This window comes from Centruroides vittatus, unplaced genomic scaffold, assembly GCF_030686945.1.
Source record: "Centruroides vittatus isolate TY-2023 unplaced genomic scaffold, ASM3068694v2 contig_2190, whole genome shotgun sequence".
Classification (NCBI taxonomy): Eukaryota; Metazoa; Arthropoda; class Arachnida; order Scorpiones; family Buthidae; genus Centruroides; species Centruroides vittatus.
Genome location: NW_027121367.1, coordinates 351,277 through 374,394, shown reverse-complemented (window position 1 = coordinate 374,394; position 23,118 = coordinate 351,277). Strand labels below are relative to the sequence as shown.

At 28.4% G+C, this 23,118-nt stretch overlaps 3 protein-coding genes across 4 annotated transcripts in view; 2 read left to right on the top strand and 1 right to left on the bottom strand.

Moving 5' to 3' along the window:
• Positions 1-11,718, bottom strand: part of LOC136970808 (homer protein homolog 2-like) — a 248,638-nt gene extending 236,920 nt beyond the window's left edge. The window contains exon 1 of the mRNA XM_067265275.1: positions 11,561-11,718. Within this exon, the coding sequence (XP_067121376.1) occupies positions 11,561-11,586 (26 nt within the window). The 5' untranslated portion in view covers positions 11,587-11,718. The remainder of the gene's footprint in view (positions 1-11,560) is intronic.
• Positions 1-23,118, top strand: part of LOC136970811 (uncharacterized) — a 424,253-nt gene that overhangs the window by 95,719 nt on the left and 305,416 nt on the right. The gene's annotated exons all lie outside the window — the stretch shown is intronic.
• Positions 11,739-23,118, top strand: part of tgo (Aryl hydrocarbon receptor nuclear translocator homolog tgo) — a 139,166-nt gene continuing 127,786 nt past the window's right edge. For both annotated transcript variants that reach the window (XM_067265270.1, XM_067265268.1), the window contains exon 1: positions 11,739-11,980. In XM_067265270.1, coding sequence (XP_067121371.1) covers positions 11,938-11,980 — 43 coding nt within the window. In that variant the 5' untranslated portion in view covers positions 11,739-11,937. The remainder of the gene's footprint in view (positions 11,981-23,118) is intronic.

Genomic DNA, 23,118 nt, shown 5'->3' with positions numbered 1-23,118 from the left:
GTAATCACAGATTTAACTCATAAAACCATGCCACTGTTTGTACCTTCTCCTGGAAAGACACCATTTTCATAGGAGTAATCATTCCTATGAAAATGGGACTTGTGTTTTGGGACTTACTTGACACAATGCCACTTTACTTGTTCACGATATTCAAATTGTGCTGAAAAATTGATTAATATATTATACTTAAAGCATTTATTTCTAATACTGGATGTATGGAATGAAAACACATAAATATGCCCAAAATGAGTAAAAGGAATAAAAATGGATTATACTTTTGCAAAGATACAATATATTACATGTATATGTCTTCAACCATTTTTGTGCACTCCACACCAAATTTTTCACAATAATCAATATCAGGGAGGTTCATTGTAGACACATGTAACACGTTTGTTATTCAGTTATGTCAACATAAATAGAAAGTGTACGTTAAAAACTCCATTATAGTGTCATGCATGATGTAGCATTTCCTATAAGTGTCATCTGTGAGTGTTGTGTCTTTTAAAATGTTTTCCTGCAGGTTTTTGTATTTAAGATCTGGTCTTATATGGCACTTTCTATTTATTTACATTCTCTGTAAATAAAAAGAAATATAATAAAGTATAAAAATATTTAAACTAAAGCCATTAATTAATACCATTTCCCTAAAACTCTATTTATTATTGAAAAATAGAAATTAATGTAGTGAGATAAACATATAATTGATATATGTTTACTTATAATGATACAAAATTAAATAAATGCTTTAAGTATTTTAATTGTTTACTGATTGCTACATTTAAATAAAGGAGTAAATAAATAATTAATTAAACATATAATGTAGCCTATATACTACTACTACTACCTATATTTCTTGTTACTTTATAATGAAAAAAAGTTTTAATTTAATCACATTTTATTTTGAAAATAAATAAGAAAATACAAAATATTACAGTAAAACAGAATTTTTTTTGTGGTTGTTTGTTAAAGTTAAAGTTTAAATTGGGATTCTGAAGTATCTTGTAAGAACAATTTTTCTAAAAGCTAAATATGTAAAATAGTAAAAGTAATTAAATGCTATTAATCATTTTTGTCAGAATCTGTCCTTATATGATATTTTAGTAATTATAAGCATTTGGAATGTTATTCATCCTGTATAATGTTTTCATTAACAAAATTGATAATAATAAAGAAAACAGTAATTCTTAGTATGTTGAGTTTCTGAATAAAAAAATCTTAATCTAAATTTGCTGTACTATAGAAAACACTATAAAATTAATTTTAAAAGTAGATTGTAAAGGTAAATAATATATACATCTTGCTTAATACTTGTTTTATATATAATTGTTTTGCTGTCATTTTTTTCCTGTTATCCTAAAACAGTTTTTTATCTATCTTATGTCTTCTTTTTCTCTATTTCATCCACTTTCTTTGATTGGACAATCATTTCTGGAGAGAACTGGTTAGACAGAATATAGGAAGCAGTCAAGGGGTGCACAAAAATTTGAAAAATGTATTCTTTGAGTAAGGACAGGAAGAGCAACTATGAGGGACTGGAAGAGGTGTTAAGAAGAAAAAGACAGGAATTCATATATATGTGAGCATTCTCGAACAATCTGAGTTTAAGATCAACAAGCAAAGCAGATACAATATTTACAAGTTTGAGCAAATTTCAGGACTGCATTGGATGGAAAAGCAGAAGATTTGTTATCAAGCACAAAGTGTTATCAAGAACTAAAGTGTTTGTCTCATCATTTTCCAACCAGTGTTGTCACAATTTTCAGGAAGTGAGGACTAATAATTTCTTGACATAAGTAAGGACATTTTCATCTGACAGTGAAAGATTGGAACTGTCCCATTTCTACAGAAAAAAAAAATGAAGGGAAGTTGATCGCTTCTCAGGTACGGTTTCTGGTCAATCAATAAAACAAAGAACCTAGGTTGCTCTTTGTTTCTCCTCTTTACAATCTTCCTTCTCTACTATTTGCCTTTTACTAACTCCTTTTTTGTTATCATTTAGTTATAAGTATTAGAATAAGTTTCCTGTGTTCGTGATTGTCATTTTGTCTGGTCTTACAGTGTTTTGCAGTTGTGCTTACACATTGGTTTTTCTTTTATGTCTTGAACATTTGTGGCAGTGCACTGAGTGAATTCCCAACTGGCACTTCTCAGATTGGCATTTAATAATGTTTTCTTAATATTTTCACATTTGTCTATATTTCTTGCATTGTAAAATAAACTTTTTTGTTATTTGTTATTTTTTTTTTGTAGTCTTGTCTATACATGTGAATAAAGAGCATACTGCCATACTCTTTGAAAGATCTTTGACCATCAATCACTTCAGACAGATGAGGCAATGGAGATTTATATGGCTACCCTCTCTGGAATGTGCATTAACAGTGATAGCCTTATACTATCACAAAGATGGCATTATGTTCTTTGTTCACTTAATTCTTAAGGCTAATAAGTATGTTACATTAAAAGATTTTATTTTATTTTCGAAAATGGGTTCAGACCTGTAAGGAAACACTCCATTTAGATTCTGCATTGAAATATTCTTTTTTAAATTATGCCAATCTACTGATGGAAGTTTTTGTAAAATGCTTTTTAATTTTTATTCTGTATTTGATGAGTTCAATGGAATGATGAAGGCCTTAAATGGAGATGAAAACATTTGTGTGATTATTATATTGAGTGTTGGAGTAAGTACTGAGGTTTCTGTGTCAGTTATGTTTAATTTTGTTGTTTAAATACTTAAATTTTCAAATAGAAAAACCACTATTATTCAGTCCCAAATAACTTCTAATTTTAGCTGTAAGACAGATTCACATGAAGAATAATTGTACGCTCACTCATTATCATTGATAGTGTGAAATTATTCCTTTTGATTTACTCTCCATAAAATAAAGTAATACAGCTAATTCAACTCAATTTAAATTTTAATATACATAGATAGCATCTCTGAATTGTTCTCATTATTACACTATTAATTGATGTTATTTTGTAACTGCAGGGGAATATTGCGATATTATATTAGTACAACTTATTTTGAACATGGTGGGTTTATATCATTTCAAAATTTATTTCCATGTAAGATACTGATAGCCTGTATAGTTATTTACCTGATGCTAAAGCTGGAAAAAATAGGATATAGGATGGTTATCACAAGGAACACTAATAGTATTCCTTCTGATAACCAAGAAATCAATGAATGGTGTATGAAATGTGTGATACTTTCTTTGGTTGTAAGAAAATGAATCAGTTAATGTGTAAAAAGTATGTTTAAGTTAAAGTATTATTCTTGTTTGTAATTATCTGTAAATACATTTAATTTTTACAGTAAAAGTATATTAAAGTGTAAGATACAAAAGTAACCTTCTTATAGTTGAGGGATTACTTTATTATAGTGTATACAAAAAATCTGATGAAAACCTAGGGAATGAAACTACAGAATTATGTGATGAAGACAGCAAAGTGAAACATCCCATATAACAGAGATTTAACTTAGAACACAAAAATAAATTGGAAATCATATAATTGTAATTTTTGAAGAGAAGTACTACTATGAGATAATAAAAGTGGGGAAAAATGGTGTGCATATATATAAGTGCAATTAAGTCTGTCAAATGAAGAAAAAGACAAGAAATGGCTAATTTTCTGTCTTGATCATTTTACTTCATTGCTCTGTTATTCTTGAAAAATGATTTTTTCCATTCAAAATTACATTATCAAAAAGTTTTAGTTTAATAATCAACCAACCAACTGAATTAATTGGGTTTTTTTGAGGAGGAGTTCTAGTTTTATGTTTCTAGTAATACTAAAAAATTAAGATTTAGTGTTTATTGAAAAATTAATTATTATTAACGAAAAAAAATAATTCCTCTTTAATTCAAACATTTTTTGGTTAAGTTGAAGTAAAATTGTGAGAAGTTTTTAAAAAATCCAATGAGCTAGAAAATACTACATAGAGTGGCTGTGAACTTGGATACAGTGCTTTTGGTGGCAACAACAGGTACTATAAACTGCCATTTTACTTTAAGTCAAAACATTGAAGTTTATACCAAGTGATGAACATTATTGTCACTTCAGAATGTATTTTTCTTATCTAAATCTAGATTGTTTTGTTTGCCCCCTAGATTTGAGATTTAGGCAATTAGATATGTGATATAAATCTAGATTGTTTCATCTGTAATTTAGCTATTTTCTTTCAGGATTTTATTTAATTATTATAAACAAGGTAAGATCAGAGTTTAAAGTGGTAAATGTAGTTCTCAACCCTCAATATAACAATATTTTTATAATCTAAGTACGAGCCAGGTCTTGAAGGACTTTACTATCAGCCATATGATTGTTTATTTATAATATTTATGACTGTACTCAGGTCATTTTGATTCATACCATATTCAGTATGTTGTTGATTTTTCTGGATTTTTCAGTTTTTTTTCTTTTTCAGAATAAAAGTAGTGTTCTTGTGTTTTTATTATAGTTAAAGTTTGTTTATAAAAATTTTGGTTTCAACTTGTGAAAAAATTTACAATGAAAAACTACATTTTGACTTTTATCATGTTATGAACCACATTAAATCCTTCTAAGAGGTAATAAGGATTTAATCTAATTTTTTGTATGTAATAATTCTGTATTCAACAAATTATTTTTGATTTGTTATTTTATTTTATAACCAGTAAAAACTGTCAGGAGTCCAAAATTTTCTGACAAGGTGGAAAAGGTTCTGTGATCAAAATAAATTGGGAACCATTTGTCTATATAATACTGTCTTCAGCAGTGGTGTGCCATCCATGGAAGCCGTGGAAGCACTGCTTTCCTTGTATTTTCTAAAATATAAATACATATTGTGCAATTATTTTCATATTTTAACATACTTTGAATTAATTAAAATTAATATTTTATTATAATTGCATTATGTATCTTATTACAAATGGCTATACATGTGAAAAACAACGATAAGAATGCTATTGTATATTAGAATATAAATTCATATATGCATATTCCCAATGGAAGTGCTGTATTGTCGAATATGGAACAGCTTCCACGGCAAAAATATTTCAATCATGTAATGAAGCCAAATTACAGGCATTGGTGCTCTGTAAAGTGCATGTGATGCACTTTACAGAGCACCAACCACTCATGATTTAGCTCACAGATGCTACACACCAAAATATCGTATAACGCTTCCAACGATTCCATCCATTAGCCACTCATAGGGAGCTATTTGAATAAGTGCATCATTTTAAGATTTAAAAAGTAAAGAAGATTTTAAGTTATTTTTATGTACATTTCTTTATAAAGTTATATTTAATTATAATTATATTTACAGATTTTCAGACAAATCTTTAGAATTTTTATCACTTTTACGTGTTAATAATTTTAAACATTATGAAAAACAATTTTCCGAAGTGAGTTTTTACGGAGAATTTTTTGATTTATCTAAATTACTTAGTGAATTGCAATATTTATATTCATATCCAGACTATATTCACAAGTCACTCTTAAACATAAAAAATATTATAATTAATGATGATCTGTACAAGGATGTACTAAAAGAATTATATGATTTAATATCATTAATTTTTACGGTACCATCTATGAGTGCGCCTGTTGAGTGTAGTTTTCAACCACGAAGCAAATTGTTACATTTGCAAGGAACATTCAGTCAGAGGAAAGATTGTTGTCACTAGTATTGCTTTTGATAGATAATGAGCTTTTAAATACTTTCATGGAATCAACCACAAGAGATTTTTAGGATAAAGTAATTAACAACTTTGCAGAAAAAAGTTGCTGAATAGTTAGTTTATAAAATAATAAAAACAAGTTTTTATATCTTTGTTTTGTGCCAATTATCTATTTTAGAATAAAAGAAATAAACTGTTTGTTTTTGTCATTTCCAGTATTTGTTTAAAATTTTTATGGAAACACAGCTTCCCTATCATCAAATGTCATGGCATGCCACTGGTCTTCAGATTTATATACGAAGGCTATTTTTTAAATAAGGTCCATTTTTTAATAAGAAGAAAAATACTGTAAATATCATTAAAATATATTTTTTTCCATATTCTACATACTTTTATCTACTTTTCTACATAATTTCCATTTTGTTTAAACATTTGTCATACCGCTCAACAATTTTTTGAATTCCGACTTCAAAGAAATCTGCCGCCTGTCAAGAAGCCCAATCCACGACTGCAGTTTTCACTTCTCTTCGTCGTTGAAATGTTGACCACCAAGGAACTCCTTTAAGTATCGAAACAAGTGAAAATCACTGGGTGCAAGGTCTGGACTGTGTGGATGATCGTATCGAGTCAAAACGATAAAGCACTGTTTAATCTTTTTGTTTTGTGATCGTCAGAAAGCAGTCTTGGAACGCACCGAGAAAACAATTTTCGATAATTCAGTTTCTCCGAAACAATGGTATACAAAACTGATCTTGAAATCTGTGGAAATTCAATTGATAATGTTGAAATCGTGAATCGTCGGTCCTCTCGAATTTTGTTATCCACATCACGAATCAAATCTTCAGAAATCAGAGAAGGTCGGCCAGGGCGTGGCTCATCATGCACATTAACTCGCCCATCCTTGAACATTCTTACCCATTTTCGAACTTTACTGTCACTCATAGCATTATCACCGTAAACTTCACAAATCTGACGGTGAATTTCCGCTGCTGCCAAGTTTCTTGCATTCAAGAATCGAATAACAGATCGTATCTCACAGTCGGCGGGAGACTCAATTTTCTTAAACATTTTAAACTTCTACAGCTCAGCATACAGACAGACGATATGGCTGCAAATGGCGTCAAAACGCGCGCCAAGCTTGCTCGGAGCAGAAGCGTATGCATACTGCCGTGATTGCGCATTATTCTCACTTTCATTCACAAACGGACCTTATTTAAAAAATAGCCCTCGTATGTCTTAAGACTTATGAGTCATAAACCATATTCTAACATTTAGCATTACTTTTTGTGTTTGACTTATGACAAACTCAACTAACAACAGAGTTCTGTTCTGGAACTTTCATAATTTATTAGAGACTACTTCTATAAGCAATCTAAAAATATTTTCTGTTAATCTTAGAAAAATAATTCAATAAAATAATTTATTTAATTTAATTTTATCTTTCCTACAATAAATCTTAACTGATACACATAAAATCACATTTTAATACTACCTGTATAAATAAACAATTATTTAGTGACAATTTATCTAATTTAATCTCATATTTTTAAAAATCATTTTCTAATTTTTGTTATCCAAAATAAATTTAGAAATTCATCTTTTTTTATTTTTTTTCTTGGAAATTTTTTCTTCGTCTAAGACCTTAATCTCAATAGCTGTTCTTTTATTTTAGGCATTCCAACATTCTTTTTTGGAATGCCTAAAATACTTTGCTGTTGCTTTCATTTTCTTTCCAACTGCTCACAATATCAAGTATGAGAATTACACACGGCAAGTACCAATGGCTTTCCAATATTTATCTGTAAATAACCACTTGCAACACTAACAGCATATAGTTTGTAATGCTACAACAGATAAAATTCACAATTAGAATCTGCAAAGCTTACAGTACTGCTCCTTCCAATGCACTTCTTGTCATGGCAGATCTCCCTATTCACATCCAGGCCAAGTTTTTGAATTGGTATTGGCACTTGACTAGTCCTGGTACCCATCCCTGGCAGGGTAACACTGCTACCCAAAACTACATTTTTACAGACCTCCTTAAAGACAATACTTCTTTGGTCCGCGGTATCCATCAGTATGGTGTGGACAGGATTCTGAACATTCATCCACCATCCTGCTGACAATCTCAGCTATATCATCAACTGAGACTTCCACAACATACAAAACCTTAAGGCAAACTAGACTGTCTACACAGATGGTTCCAGCAATGATGCAGGCATTGGTTCTGGCTTCAACATTATCAATTCTAAAGGAAGGACCAGGCTTATCATAATCTGACATTCACTGCTCCATCTCCCAAGCAGAGATGTGGGCCATCCTGAAAGCCATCACCCACATCAACAATAACATTTGTCAATTTAAAGGGAAAATCCTTATTTTAACAGACAGCAGAATGGTGCTCCCTTACGGTACCACACCCTTCACAGGAACACTGCCTTACTCGGCTTGCTGCCAAAATGTTGTCAGCAGCAGATGACCTTGGATCAATCTGCACCTTACAATTCAGTTGGATCCCTTTGCACAGTGGCATCAAAGGAAACGAAACAACGGACAAATTGGCAAAACTTGGCAGCAGATCTTTGTGTCACCACCCATTCGACAAGATTCCTCAATCCACTTTGAGAAATCACCTTTGAACCTTTGCTGAGGCCATTTGGCACCAGGAGTGGTCTTCTGCTGACATGGGAAGAAACTGTTTTAAGTTCATCCTGACTATCCTTGCCAGAAAGGGTGCTAAACATTACACTCCAGATGCAGACACTTTGGGTTCTGGTAGAAAATTCAAATGAGTTCGGCATTAAACTAGTTCCTTTTTTAACACTAGCACTTTCGACGAGTTCATAATCGTTGTCTTCAGGTGAAAAGATTGATTTTAAAAACTAAGGTGCAGAATGTTCTAAAGAGAACAGAATTTTTGAATTCAAAACAGGCATCCGGTAATTCCGTTAAGAACGTGCAAAAAGATGTTGACGCGTTCGAATTCTTAAATCTATGGTGCGAGCGGCGCATGCGTGGAATTGACACCGCGATGGCAATACGATGTTAGGCGCGTTTAAACAACGAAACGCACCTAATATCGTAATTAAAAAAAAAAAGTTTAATAAAAAAAAGTTTATTAAAATATCGTAATTTTACTGTAAAAATTTTAATATTAAATTTGTACACATGAATAAACATTCAAAGGAATCAATATCAGATAATATCAAAGTCTATTGTTATTTTGTCTATTTATTTCAATGTTATAAGACACATAAAATCCAGATAATATATTGAACTAGAAAAAATATTAACAGCTTGATTTGATATACAGTATCTACAGTACATTGCTTGACAAATCTGTGAATCAAATTTGGTTTATGCAATAGTTCCATTTAATAGTACAGTATATCATTAAATGATTACTTTTATATCTCACCATATTTTAAATATTAACTGTTTATTTATATAAATCTTCTCTTATGTTAATTTGTTAAATTATTTTTAAAATAAAATTATTATTTAATTAATCCTATTTTAAAAAATTTTATTATGGCAAATAATGAGATCTACATAAAATACTTATTCAAATCTAAAGAAAAAATGAGGATTAATAAAACTATCAAAATAAAAATTATTACAGAATGAAAAATTTAAAACTGAATTTTCTAAAATTTGTAAAGCAATTCAAATTCTAATTATTAAATATGATATAAATAATTAATTTCTTCAAGAAACAAATTATAAAATATTTATTATATTTTTTAAATAATTTAAAATATCATCTTATTAAATTAAGTAAGTAAATTTGAATTAAAAAAAGACATCATGCATTGACATTTTGGAATTTGTTCTAATTCTTGATATTTCTAGAGAGAAGCCATTTTTCATAATAGAAAAATTCTTAATTCTTCGTACGACATAAAAACTTTTTAATATTAGAGATTTTTGAAATTTCGATACTTTTAAAAAAATAGTTAATTTAAAGTTTATTTATATTCTTTGAGCTTTTTTTGTATATCGTAATTAAAAAAAAACAGTTTAATAAAAAAAAGTTTATTAAAATATCGTAATTTTACTGTAAAAATTTTAATATTAAATTTGTACACATGAAATTTAAAAAGTAATTACAAATAGAATTATTTAATAAAAAAGAAATTATTTTATATATTATAAGTTACATTTCATTTGGTTTCTAAAATAATATGTCATTTTAAAATATATATAGAGTTTTGTATTTATAATTATTTTATGTTTATCTACTAAAAAATGCTGATACTTTAAAATGTGATAATTCTGATAAACTTTTTTAATAATACAGTAATTTTTAGTGCAACGTACAACCGTGATTTCTCACATTTCAAGACCATACTTTAAAAAATTATATTAAGATATATAATTTTCAGTAATCTACACAGCTTATTTTAAATAAAATAATTTTGTGATATTATCTTCATCATAATGTAAAATTTTGAGTTTTAATACAAAGTATTTAAATACATAATTTAATTTATTAAATTACAACTTATTAAATAACAATAAATAATTGAAATCAACAAATATTTACTTTAAATAAAAATTTAAATATATAAATATTAGCATTTATATAAACATAGTAAAGATAATGAAGTTTTTTTCTAAATTTTTCTATTTTTTATTTTTTTAAAAACGTAGTACTTCAAAGAATTGTCAAAAAACTGTGTTTACCTTATTTACTTGCATATAAGACAATCTCGCATGTAGGACGAGATGCGACTTTAAAGATCAAAATATAGAAAATTAGATTTATTAATACAATTCTAATTTTATTTCGTTTAATCACAAATAAAATATTAACTGCACATAAATGCACACATTGTCCCTCAAAAATTACTAGCATTTTAAAACTTTATGGAAAAGTCTTGTAAAATCGACAACATAATTTGTTCGCGTAAAGCCGGACAAATGACAACCTTTTTTGCCAATTCTTAACAGTTGAATCCACTCTCTGCTGATTACACTTATGAGTTTCTCCAAATTCTGATTTCCAAATAATCATCTGTTTTCCTGTGGGAGTGGATTAGTTGAATTCTCGTGTAATTTTGTTGAAATTCAATCCAAAAGCTTTGCTTTACCTATTGCTAAGCACCTTTACTCTTGACAATATACAAGAACAATTCAAATGACTCAGATAAAATGCTTTTATTTTTAAACACAACAGGGTGAGCATCTGGTAAATATGTGAATACACGGTTCACAAAATTATTGCAAAATGCAAAGAATCCTTCGCTGGCGCATATAGGACAACCTAGGTTTTTGAAGCAGTAAAAATGAATAAAAACCTCGTCTTATATGCAAGTAAATATGGTATATCATTTATAACAATAATAAATGCATTTAATAGTGTATTTTCCATGTTAAACATTAATGATTACCATTTAGAAATTCTATATGAATATTATTTATTATATTCTTACATTTTAAACACAGAATGCAATATATGCATTTTATTATTGCATAGTAATAATGTACAGCATCTAAAGATTTAATTTTTTTTTTAAATATTGGAGATTCCATAAACATAATTTTAATATTTAAAAATCAAAACTTTTTTGATTAATTACAGTCAAAATTTTTCTTGTAATATATGTTATATGTATTAATAAATAATATATACAGGAATTATATATATATATACACATAATTATTATATACCTGTATTTATTAAATACAAGCTTTCTACATAAAAATCGTTTTTATTTATGTGTTTATAAGGTTATTTATTCATAAAGGATGAGAATATAGTCTGAAATGTCTTGATTTAATATATGATCTGTTAATATATATTTGAAAAATGTAGTAAAAATTTCCGTAATTCAACGTAAGAAAATCCAACACGATACGATTTAATAAATGTAATCAAATCTTACCCCATTTTGGCACACTCTTTAGTCATCTATACATCAAACTACAATGAGACGACTGCAAAGATGTGTTTATGGAATGGTCGCCATGACAGTTGTCTAAATGAAGGACGGTCCGGAAGTGGATAGTCTTGCGGCTGCGCTCTGTAGTACTATAGACCGGAAGTTTCTAGGTGTCTTTAGCGCATGTGCAATTGACATCAGGAAAAAACGCGAGCGACGTTTTTCGTTCTCATCATGTATGATTGAAAAGAAGAAATAAAATATAAAAAAAATAAAGAAAGAAAAAAAAAAGATACGACGAATCGAAACTTTTAACGGCAACATTTTATGATCATTGCAAAGTTAATTTCATTTGTTTAAATTTAGTCTCAACGAAGTTGATGGCAACAACAACGGCACCGACGCCTTCGCAACCACTACCAGGTAGGCCTAACACTTTTTATATTCTATCTTATTTCTTAAAATATGTACATTTGTATACACTCGTTTATAGTATTAACTGATTTCCTCCACGTATAATGAATATTATTAAGAAGTCGAAATTAATCAATACTTGTGACTGATGAATTGCCTATTTATTTTCTATGTCACAACTTCTTTTACAATTTCCAGCAGAAGTAAATTGATTTAGTAATTATAATATGTCTTATGTGTTTAAAAAGAATTTTGTGTTTTAGTGTATTAATTGAAAAATTAAACTGTAATTAATTGTAAATTATTTATATAAATTCATTTAACACTACTTCTTAATATTTGAAAATATCAACATAATGTGTTTAATATGCGTTAAAGATTTCATTCCAATTAATATATTCCATTTGAAATATACAAGAAATTTTGCATTTTGAAATTAATTTTATTCAGATTGATGATTAATAATATTTTTTAAACACCTTGAAATTTTATAATCATTTGTTATATTTTTACCAAAGATATTTATTTACTTGATTATACATAAAAAATATAACAAGAATAAAGGAACTAATAATAGGTTTGTGATAATTGTAAAAGAATTGCTCTTTGGGCAGAAATTATAATCAGTTAATTTGTCTATATATATTACTGTTATTCTAGAGATGGGTGAATACTAGAAAGTATTTGAGTTTTGAGATCTTCAGTGTCCCATTAATAAAAACAATTTGAATAACTTTGAATACCTCTAATATTATCACAAAAACCTCACACCTTTAAAATCCAGCAATGAATTTAATAAAATATTCTTATTTTATGAAATTCATTGCTGAATTTTAAAGGTGTGAGGTTTTTTGTGATCTCTCTCTCCAGTTAGTTCAAAATTTACCTCTAATATTTTACCATATGTACAGAAGTGACACTTCAGCCAGAGTTGCCAGATAGTCAGTTATTTTCAGATTCTGCAAAATTTTCTCAAATTAGAATTTTATTGAAAAATTTTTTACAATAATATCAGTATTACAGATACAATTTTAATACTTTAACTTTTTACTGAAATACTGTTTTGTTTTTTACTGTATTTGTGCCATTACGTAAATATTTGGTTACTAAACTATAGTTAAATTTACCACAATGTGATGAATCTGTAAAAAAATTGTTCTAGTAACTAAATTTTTATTGATATGGTTTTTTTTTCAGAGTTATTTATTGAATTTCTATGTAATGAACATTGTATTTCAGAATTTGAAAATGTTTAAACTAGTTGGAAGAAGGAAAAACATATAAACTGAACAAACAACACTCCCGAAAACCTGATACATTATAACAACAAAGCCAACCACTGCCATATGCTATAATGGCAGCATTAATAATAAACTACCAAACAATTTGACCTGGGGTCAAATTATTTGGTAATTTATTATGGCAAATAGCAGTGGATGACTTTGTTATGTAAACTGAAAAAAATAGTTCTGTTATTTCATTTTAAAACTTTAATGTGATTGTCTTACTCTTTTCTTTTTACTTTATGTAAGGTACGGTACATATGATAATTATAAATCAATTGATATATTTAATTTAAATGTGTTTGCATGCTTTAAATATAATGCAAAAATATAAAAATTCTTAAATTTTACCTGCTGTATTATATATTCACAAAGTTTTTGAGTTATAAATGCACATGCTTCCAATTATTTTTAATTGACAATAATAATATATTAAGAATTAGATAGTTGACTGTTTATTATTGTATGTATTTATTTAATTATGGAGAAGTATATAAAACTTTATAAAATCCAGTTAAATGTTACTTAATATAAATATATTATACTTTAAGTAACATTTAATTTGAAAAATTATATTTAAAACTTTTCTATAAAACTTTTGCATATTCATGTTAAACAACCAATGAAAAAATTCTAATTGGTTTATTTTAATAAGAACATTTTTATTTTTAGATTATTTCTTAATTTTAAAAATTTAGAATAATTGCTAATATAATAAACAAAGAATTTAACAAGACAATTATAGACCTACCCAGGTTACGACCATCCCATGATAATACAAACTGCTGATACAATGATCGTATATTTCTACTCCTACCATGATCCAAATTGGCTATTCCCATCAATACAACAATTTATCTCAATTTATGTCATGTGTCTGGGTGTTTGGGTTGAAGACCAAAAATATCTGGCTTTTAAGAAAATGTGACAAATCATCGATAAGTAGTTTATTTTTTAATGATATAGGTGATTTTATAACTGATGAACAGAAACAGTCTGATAATTTAATTAACAAGTCATAATATTATTCTACAATGGGGTCCAGAGCCTTGAGAACAGCTTTAATTTAGGAAACATGGTTTTTTTTTTTTAAACAAAACCCAATTTTAGCTCAGCTGTTTTATTTTTTAAATGCTTGAGCAAGTAGAAAATATTCTTCTTAATGTCAGATGTGGTAGCTATCAGGAATTGTCAAATGCACCTTTGATATCTAGAAATATTAATAGAGACATTAATCTCTTCTTTCCTTGCTGTAATGTATCACACAATTTAACAAGGGCATTCTCTGCAGAATCCTGGTGTTGTGAAACTATATTGGTCAGTGCCCAAAATCTTTCCATGAGGTGAAATGAAAAATAAAAAGGGGGGAAAATTTACAGAAAATGGTAATTTATGATACAACTACTATTTGATGGAACACACTAATTCAGGTATACCCCAGGTTATATACATAATGTTTTTGAAATATGACAGTACTAACCATACCTGAACATTTTAATAATAATCTCTTAGTTAACAATTTTTTACAATAAAAGCAAACAAATATAAGTAATAAATTAGCAGAATTAAGAAATTTACAAGATTGAAGGCAAAATCAATTTGATCATACTTTTTACTTTTACATAAGAATGTTGTTATAGTCATAAAATAGCATTTTGATAACTATAGATATTTTAACAAGCTTAATTGAAAATTTCTCTATTTAGACAAACTAATAATATATGAGATGCAATAAAAAAGTTTAAAAACAATTATTATGTAACTTATTATTATTAAACTATTGTTTTATTTAATGCTAATTTATTTCCTAATTTTTCCTTTGAGAATATAAAATTTTCTCATTTTATTCCCAGTTGACTTGACAAGTCTCCATTTTGGGGAAACCCCCCAATCTAGCAGCCTGTTTTCAGTACTTCTGGTTTGACTTGCCATAAGGATCGAAACAGACTAGCTCTTGAACATGTTAAAATGCTTATTTTCATAAATAAAAATCTGTAGTAAATAAAAATGAGAACAATCTTTGATCAATCTATTATGGTTAAGATGATAATATTAAAAAATAGGTACTGTAAATGTCAAAATAAAGTTTGAAGTTTCATTTTTTAGAGTTTAGTAAATTGTTTTTCTTTTTAGTTTTCATTTTACATTAAAAAGTTATTAATATACAGAAATACATAAAGCAAGTAAATAATAAATATTAGATAAAATTATTAAACTGAATAAGTTAATAAAATTAATTACATTACTTTTTTATATAAGTATTTTAGGTATTTGAATATTCAAGATCTGGCTAATATTCAAATTTGAGAAAAATAATATTTGTCCATCTCTCTTATTTATATATTCTAGAAGAAAGTAATCATCTAGAAATTACTTGAAAGTAACTTTACAAAAATCATGTTAAAAACTGATGAAAAATATGTTGAGACAAACATATGTTGTCTTAAAATATTTTGAACACAATCAGAATTCTATTTTCTTTTTTTTTATTATTTCTATTAATGCAATACAAATATTTAAATTATAATTCTATGTAAATATACAGCATTCTATATATTATCAAAAATCTATAATCATATTTAAAGTATATGATTATATTTATTATGATTAAGTTTAAAAAATTATGAATTAAGAATGTAATTTAAAGGTACTTGTTATATTAAAATTTATTTGAAAACATGTATTTAATATGTAATCATAATTCCTGTTAAAATTTTGCATTTAATAAATTTTTAATTTCATAATTTATGAAAACGATTGATTCATAATATTTAATTTTATTGAATATTTATTATTATTTAATAAAATTAAATACACTATATTCAGTTCAATATACAGTATACCTGCAGTAATCCGGCCCGTCTAATCCGACATGCCTATAACAGTACATACAAAGCACATTTATTACGGCAAATCTTTTTCAATGCATGCTTAAATATTTAATAAATTTACAAAAATATAAATACGAATGAAAATTGTACACCTTTTTAGATGACAGCTACATTCTACCGCTATCCACACAGCCAACATTGAAAAGATTGCTAATTAACGACAGAGATGCCATTGATCTTAAAGAAAAATCAGGAGTTTATCTTATACCATTAAATCATAAAGGATCAGGACAAGATACGTGTTATATAGGAGCTACAGCTAGAATGCTAACATCGCGCATCACAGAGCATCAGGATGACATCCGTAGTAATCATCCATCAATGGAATTAGCAAGGAAAGTCCTAGATCAAGACTATCAACCGCTATGGGACCAAACAAAATTATTGAAAGGATGCAATAATCAAAAAGAACTCTTTATTTGGGAAAATCTGTATATTTTGATGCTAACACCATGTAATACTACAACTCTAGAAATTTTTAAAACATAGACTACTTTATTTAAACTCTATAATTTAGATTTCTAGATCTGCATGGTCGCATAGCAATCGTTGTTAGCGCATGCGTACAACATTCCGTACCAATTCAAAACTTTTTTGAACTGTACGAATTTTTTTGAATTTGGTGTTCCATTTAGCTACACTGTTTTTCAAGAAGTGCTATAACTGATAGTATTCAATTTCATCTGAAGATGGTAACTGTAAGTTACCGAAAGTGCTCGTGAACATCGTTATATTTTAACTTTTCAACATGGTAACGCTACGACACATGAGTGTAGTTTATGATAATTATAAAGTTGGCGTGAAGTGATAACCAGTTTTATTATAAATACGACTTTTTTACAAAGGTAAAACCTTGCTTTAGTCCATCTTTTTGCCATTCACACCATCAGCAATCCATAAAAGTTCACAAAGTTTTGGAGGCAACCTTCCTTTTGAGGCTACTGCCTCTGCCAAAAAATGTAAAAGCAGGTAGAGCCTCCTCTGGTGTTATTGCCACTGTCATATCAATACATTTAAGTAAAAAATAATATTTAAAAAAAACACGGCAAAAAGATGGATTAAAGCAAGGTTTTACCTTTGTAAAGAAGTCTTATTTATATTTTTGTAAATTTATTGAATGCAAATAATGCCGGCTGTGTTATTTTATTATTTTTTACTGTACTTTTTTATTATTTTTTTACTTTTATTGCTATGATAGTGGTAATAACACCAGAGGACCTGTTTTTACATTTTTTGGTGGAGGCAGTAGCTACAAAAGGAAGATCACCTCTGAAACTCGATGCGTATTGTCTTAGCTTGATTGTGAATGTGATTGCAGGCATTCATATATTGCTGTCGCATCTTACAACGCATATCTACACGTGTTGCAATGGCTTTGCAAACCCAAAATCGGAAGCACAAAATGTTAACTATTAAAGAAAAAGGTGAGATTATGGACCGCCTAAATTGTAATGAATCTTTTAGTAGCTTGGCAAGTGAATATGGCGTAGGATTTTTCAATCATACAATTTATGATATTAAAAAGAACCGTGAGAACATTCAAAACTTCGTATCAACCACTGACTGTGGGCCAGGCAAGAGGTAGACACTCAAGAAAACTGAAAATCTAGAGGTTGAAGAGGCTTTGTACATATGGTTGCTTCAGGAAAGAAACAGGCATACACCTATTTCTGGGATCATATTGGCCATGAAAGCAAAGTTTTTTTACAAGGAGATAACAAAAAAGACAACTTTGTAGCTAGCAAGGGATGGTTGAATGCTTCAAAAGTCGTCATGGAACATGTTTTATGACTGTAACAGGAGAAAAACTCTAATGATGCATCCTGCATAGAACCATTTAAATTGAGATTTTTAAAAAAGTGAAAGATTTAGATCTTTGCTCTTCACGGGTATACAATGCAGATGAGTCAGGGTTTTTTTGACGTGTAATACCTAGCAAAATGTTTGTTTCACATAATGAGAAATCTGTACCTGGACCTAAGGTGAGCAAAGAACGTGTAACCATATTACCTGTGTTTCGGGCATGTGTAGGCTAAAGATGGTGGTCATTGGAAAATCAAAGAATCCATGAGCATTCAAAAACATTGATTTGCCTGTACACTATTATGGACAAAAAAGAGCATGGATGACAAAAGACATTTTCAAAAATTGGTTTGATGAATGCTTCGTGCCAGAAATTAGGAAATGGTTGAAAGATCATAATTTACCTCAAAAGGCGATACTGCTTCTTGATAATGCTGCCAGTCATCCGTCCGAAGAAGAACTAACAACAGAGGATAAATGTATTACTGCAATGTTTCTTCCACCAAACTGCACTGCACTGATCCAACCAATGGATCAGCATATCATTCAGTTTGTCAAGCAAGACTACAAGAAAAAACTGCTGCTGATGGCCATATCAAAAGACCAACCTATAGAAAATAACATTAAAAGAATTAAACATGAAAGACTTGGTTTTCTCTCTTTGTCAGTCTTGGAATGCATTGCCCCATCAGCCATTACATCGTCATGGAAAAACTTATGGCCAGAAATTGTCACCACTCTCAGCTCTGCTCCTAAAATCAGTGTTACTTCGGAAGTCATAAAGTAAGTTGCTATTGAAATGCAGGTTAGTTCGGAAAATTTGGAAATCTGGTATTGTGGAATGGATGAAGAAGAAAGTGTGTTCTATCAAATGTCTGATGATGAGATTGTCAACCAAGTTTCTGTTCCAATAATAAATTAAGACAATGTGACGAAGTCATTGCATCTATTCCACAAGTGTCAGCTAAAGTTGCGATTAATGCATTTGAGCTTGGTATGCAATGGGCTGAAGAGAATGGTGCATTGTACTGTACAACCAACTTTTACTTCTGAGGAGACTGAGAGACAAGACCTTACTCTCGTGTTTAGCCAATGTGAAACAAAAGAAAATTGATGAATATTTGCATGCACCATAAATTTATTTGTTTATCTATTTTCAAATTAAGATCAAACATAGTATGTACAGTACCTTGGAAATACTTACATACGTTGTATGTAATTGATTGACATCAATATGTTTAGTTGTTATTTTTTTTGCAAGTGCTATAGTGTTAATGACGTTAATTTTGTAATAAACCCTATGCTATCTATTGTGTTGTTTAATTCACTAAGTCCCATATCGTATATTATGTAGTACATATAGATTTGATCTTGTACTACAAGATCATGCAAGTCAGGGCTATTGCCTTGGTTGTTAGCCCTGACTTGCGTGACTGTGTGGCAGAAGTAATAAATAAACAATATGCATTATATTACAGTTGACCGAGGAGGAGCATAGCCTGAAACGCGTACAAAAAAGATGTACCGTGTCAACTCAACTAAATAAAGATAATTGATGAAAAACTTGTCAGGTGTCTTCGAAGTACACTATAAAACTAGTGTTTCATAATTTAGAAATATGGAAAAGGACACGGTTTCATAAAATACAGAAGTAAATCGTCATTCCGATTGCCTCGAATTTATTTTTCAAATTCAAAAAATAAATTTGAGGATAGAAAACATCAGAAACTGGAAATTTGAAAATTTGAATAAAACCAGAAAATATTTATAGAACACCTGAAAAGACCCTACAAAGTGGGTTGAAAACATTGATACGTTCTGAGTTTTTATATGCAGAGCTATACAAGGTTAGTGAGACATCTTTGTAGCATTATACAAACCTGTTATTAATCATTTTTATTTTTAATAAATGTATTTTAAATAAGAAAATTTAACATACATAATCTGTAAAGCATTGGTTTTGTAAATACATAATTAATAAAAATACTGTCTTTAAGAAGGATGATAAAATTTTTAAAATACAATATTTAGTGATACTTAAATAGAAAGTTCAAGGTATAATGTGGAATTTTTTAATATTTTTTTTGGAATTTTGTCTGTATTATGTTTAGAAATGAATAGTGCATTTGTGACATGAACTACAAGAGATATGTCAGACATATTCTAATACAAGTTCTAATATATTGCAAATACTGTCTTCCTTTGACTGAAAATTGTGATGTTTAAAAGATCTTAATCTTTCTTACTGAGGGGGTTTTATATGATGATAAATGATATCAAAATATTTTATTTACAAATTAAAAATTAATCAAATAATCTTTATTTAAGCATTAAAAAGAAAAATAAATGCTATCCTTTATCATTCTATTATTAACACATCACTTCTCTGCATATATAAGAATATGTCTATACATATGAAATTGCTTGTTTTCAGTTTCAAAACACATTTTGCTTTGCTTATGAGAACATACCTCACATTTAAGAGCATGCTCTTATACTTTACTTGCCAACATGTTTTGGCATTGCATTGCTTGCCAATGTAATAATAATGATGTAATAACTATTTTGTGTACAGTTATTGTAATACTATTCTTTAGGAATCATTATTAAAAATAAAAAGTTAAAATAGAATACATTCTTCTGATATTATAAAAGATTTTTTTCTTTTAAATAGTGAGGGTTTTTAGGTAATTTGCAGAATATAGTCCTGATTTTGTCCCATCTGTAAGGGCATGTTCTTATATGGATGGAAACATGGTAGTTCATATTTTAAATTAGTATTAGACTTCATTAAAACATAAAAGTTTTAATTTCTAAAAATTATGATAATAATGGGATGAAGTCTTTTTATTGGATAAGATGTCATTATAAAACAAAAGAATCTTTTAAAGAAATTAATTTATTGAAATTTACATGTTTTTGAATCTGTATTAGCCTGTATCAGGTACCCTGAAGTCATTTGACCCTAGACACTAGCGAGATTGAGGCTGAAGTTTTAAACGCAAAAATGCATATGTTGGAAAGTCAGTGGAATCATGCTCGACATTCCAAACGCCATTGTCAAACTTCTAGGTTTACAAGAAAGCAGCGCTGAACGTTCGACGTACATATTTTCGCATTTAAAACTTTGCTCTCAACCTCGCTACTGTTCAAACTGCTATAAAATAAAAATGGTTAATTTTTCAGGATGATTGCTTATCAATATGTCTTAGAAATAAAAATAGCAAGAAAACTAGTCAGTGCAATGTATGAAATAGGTGTTTGCATACAAATATAAACATTCATTAACCTGATTTTTAGGTTAAATATATAATCAATAATAATTAAAATTAACTTATAAACATTAAATTTAATTAGAATTGTTAAATTTATTAAGAGATGTCACCTAATGCCTATCTCTAGGGCAAATAACAAATTACTTGACATTTAATTAATAAATAAGTATGTTTGCAGTAATCACAGTACAATCATCTGTGGGGATTGTAAAAATAAATAATTAAATAATTTCTTTATGAATTATTTCAATAGATTAAATAAAAACGTTAAAATTTTGGAATTTATTTGAATTAACAGTTTTTCGTCATTTAATAACTTAAATCTGTAAACAACTTTTTATAAATTAAATGACTACTTTAATTTTTGAACAAATACAAATAGTTTTATCCTCCATAAACTTAACTGTTCTACAGCATCAAACACACCATCAGATCTAAATTCTGTCCAGTAACAAAATTTAACACATTTATAAATGTATCTGATCGTCTTCTGAGATCTGTGTTAAATTTTATTATTTGACGGATTTAGGATTTATGGTATGTTCAATATTGAACAAATATATTTGCTTATTAGTTGTCATTCAATAGAAAAATCAATAGGAAAACATTTTATGCAGCTCATGCAAAGTTTTTCAAAAAGCTTTGATGTGGCTTACCAGAAGAAAAATCTGCTCATCATCTCTATTCTAATACACACAAGGAACTTATTCCTAACTGCCTTCAATAGTCCAATCTTAGTATTTTGCATTGTTTTGTAACATTTTCTACATCTGTATTGTAATTCATAATTTTTTATATAAACAATATTAGTTTTTCATGTAATTACTAAACAACTGTAAATGGTATTTTGAAAATTTAGTAGAGAATAATCAATGATAAGGCAAAACAAAATGCAATTTAAATTAATATGTATAGCTCTCAATCATCTGCTTTTTATGTGCACAATTAGCTTTTTGAGAGTGCTGTCTGCACTCTGCCACGTTCAGCATTTGTCTGCTTTTTCCACTAATGCCCACAATTATCAATCTTTAAAGGTATTATTTTGTTCTCCTATTCACACTCAGATTCTTCAATATTATAAAACAAACACACCTTATTACTGAGAAAGTTCATTTATTCTGCTAAACAAACATTTTCAACCCATTCTATGGGCCATCATCAGGTTAAAGACGTTTGAATCTACAGCGTTTCAAATAACAAGTTTAAATTTAAATTATATTAGAACTTACAATGAAACTGAATTACGTAAACCAAACATAATGAAAAATAAAGTAGAATAAATTTATGGTATTATTTTGTTTTACATTTTGTTTTAGTAATAAAAGTTTTTTCTTTTGATGGAGTTGGATGGTTCTTTAAAAAACGTAATAGCATTTTTATCGTTTATTGGATGATTTATTTACAAATGTCATTAAGAACCTGAAACCTGCAAAAGTTTTAAAACAAATTATACAAAATGATAGATTGACTGTCAGAAGAGTCAAGTCTGACAAATTTGTCTGCCAATTCAACATAATAGTGACCAGCAGTTCTTGTCATGACAGTATCAGTCAGGCATAAAAACTAGATTTGGCTTTGTTCTTGTAAAGCTAGCATTTATCTTTATGGATATACGGTATAGTCCAAAGTAATATACATATCTGATATCTGCAAGAAAAGCAGAAGTTACAGATTTGAGCCCTGCTTCTGATCAATTTTTTCTTCCAGAATTTTTTGAATAATCTTATTAAATTTCAAAATGAATTTTAATTATTAAATCTTGTATAAGATGGTAGCATAATCACCAACCTTTAGATCAATTTCCTTTATTTTATTAATTAAAAGTTAGATTAAATGTAACCCAAAAAAATCCAGCAATTTAGAGTTATGTTTGGCTGTTACATTATTCTTTGTAT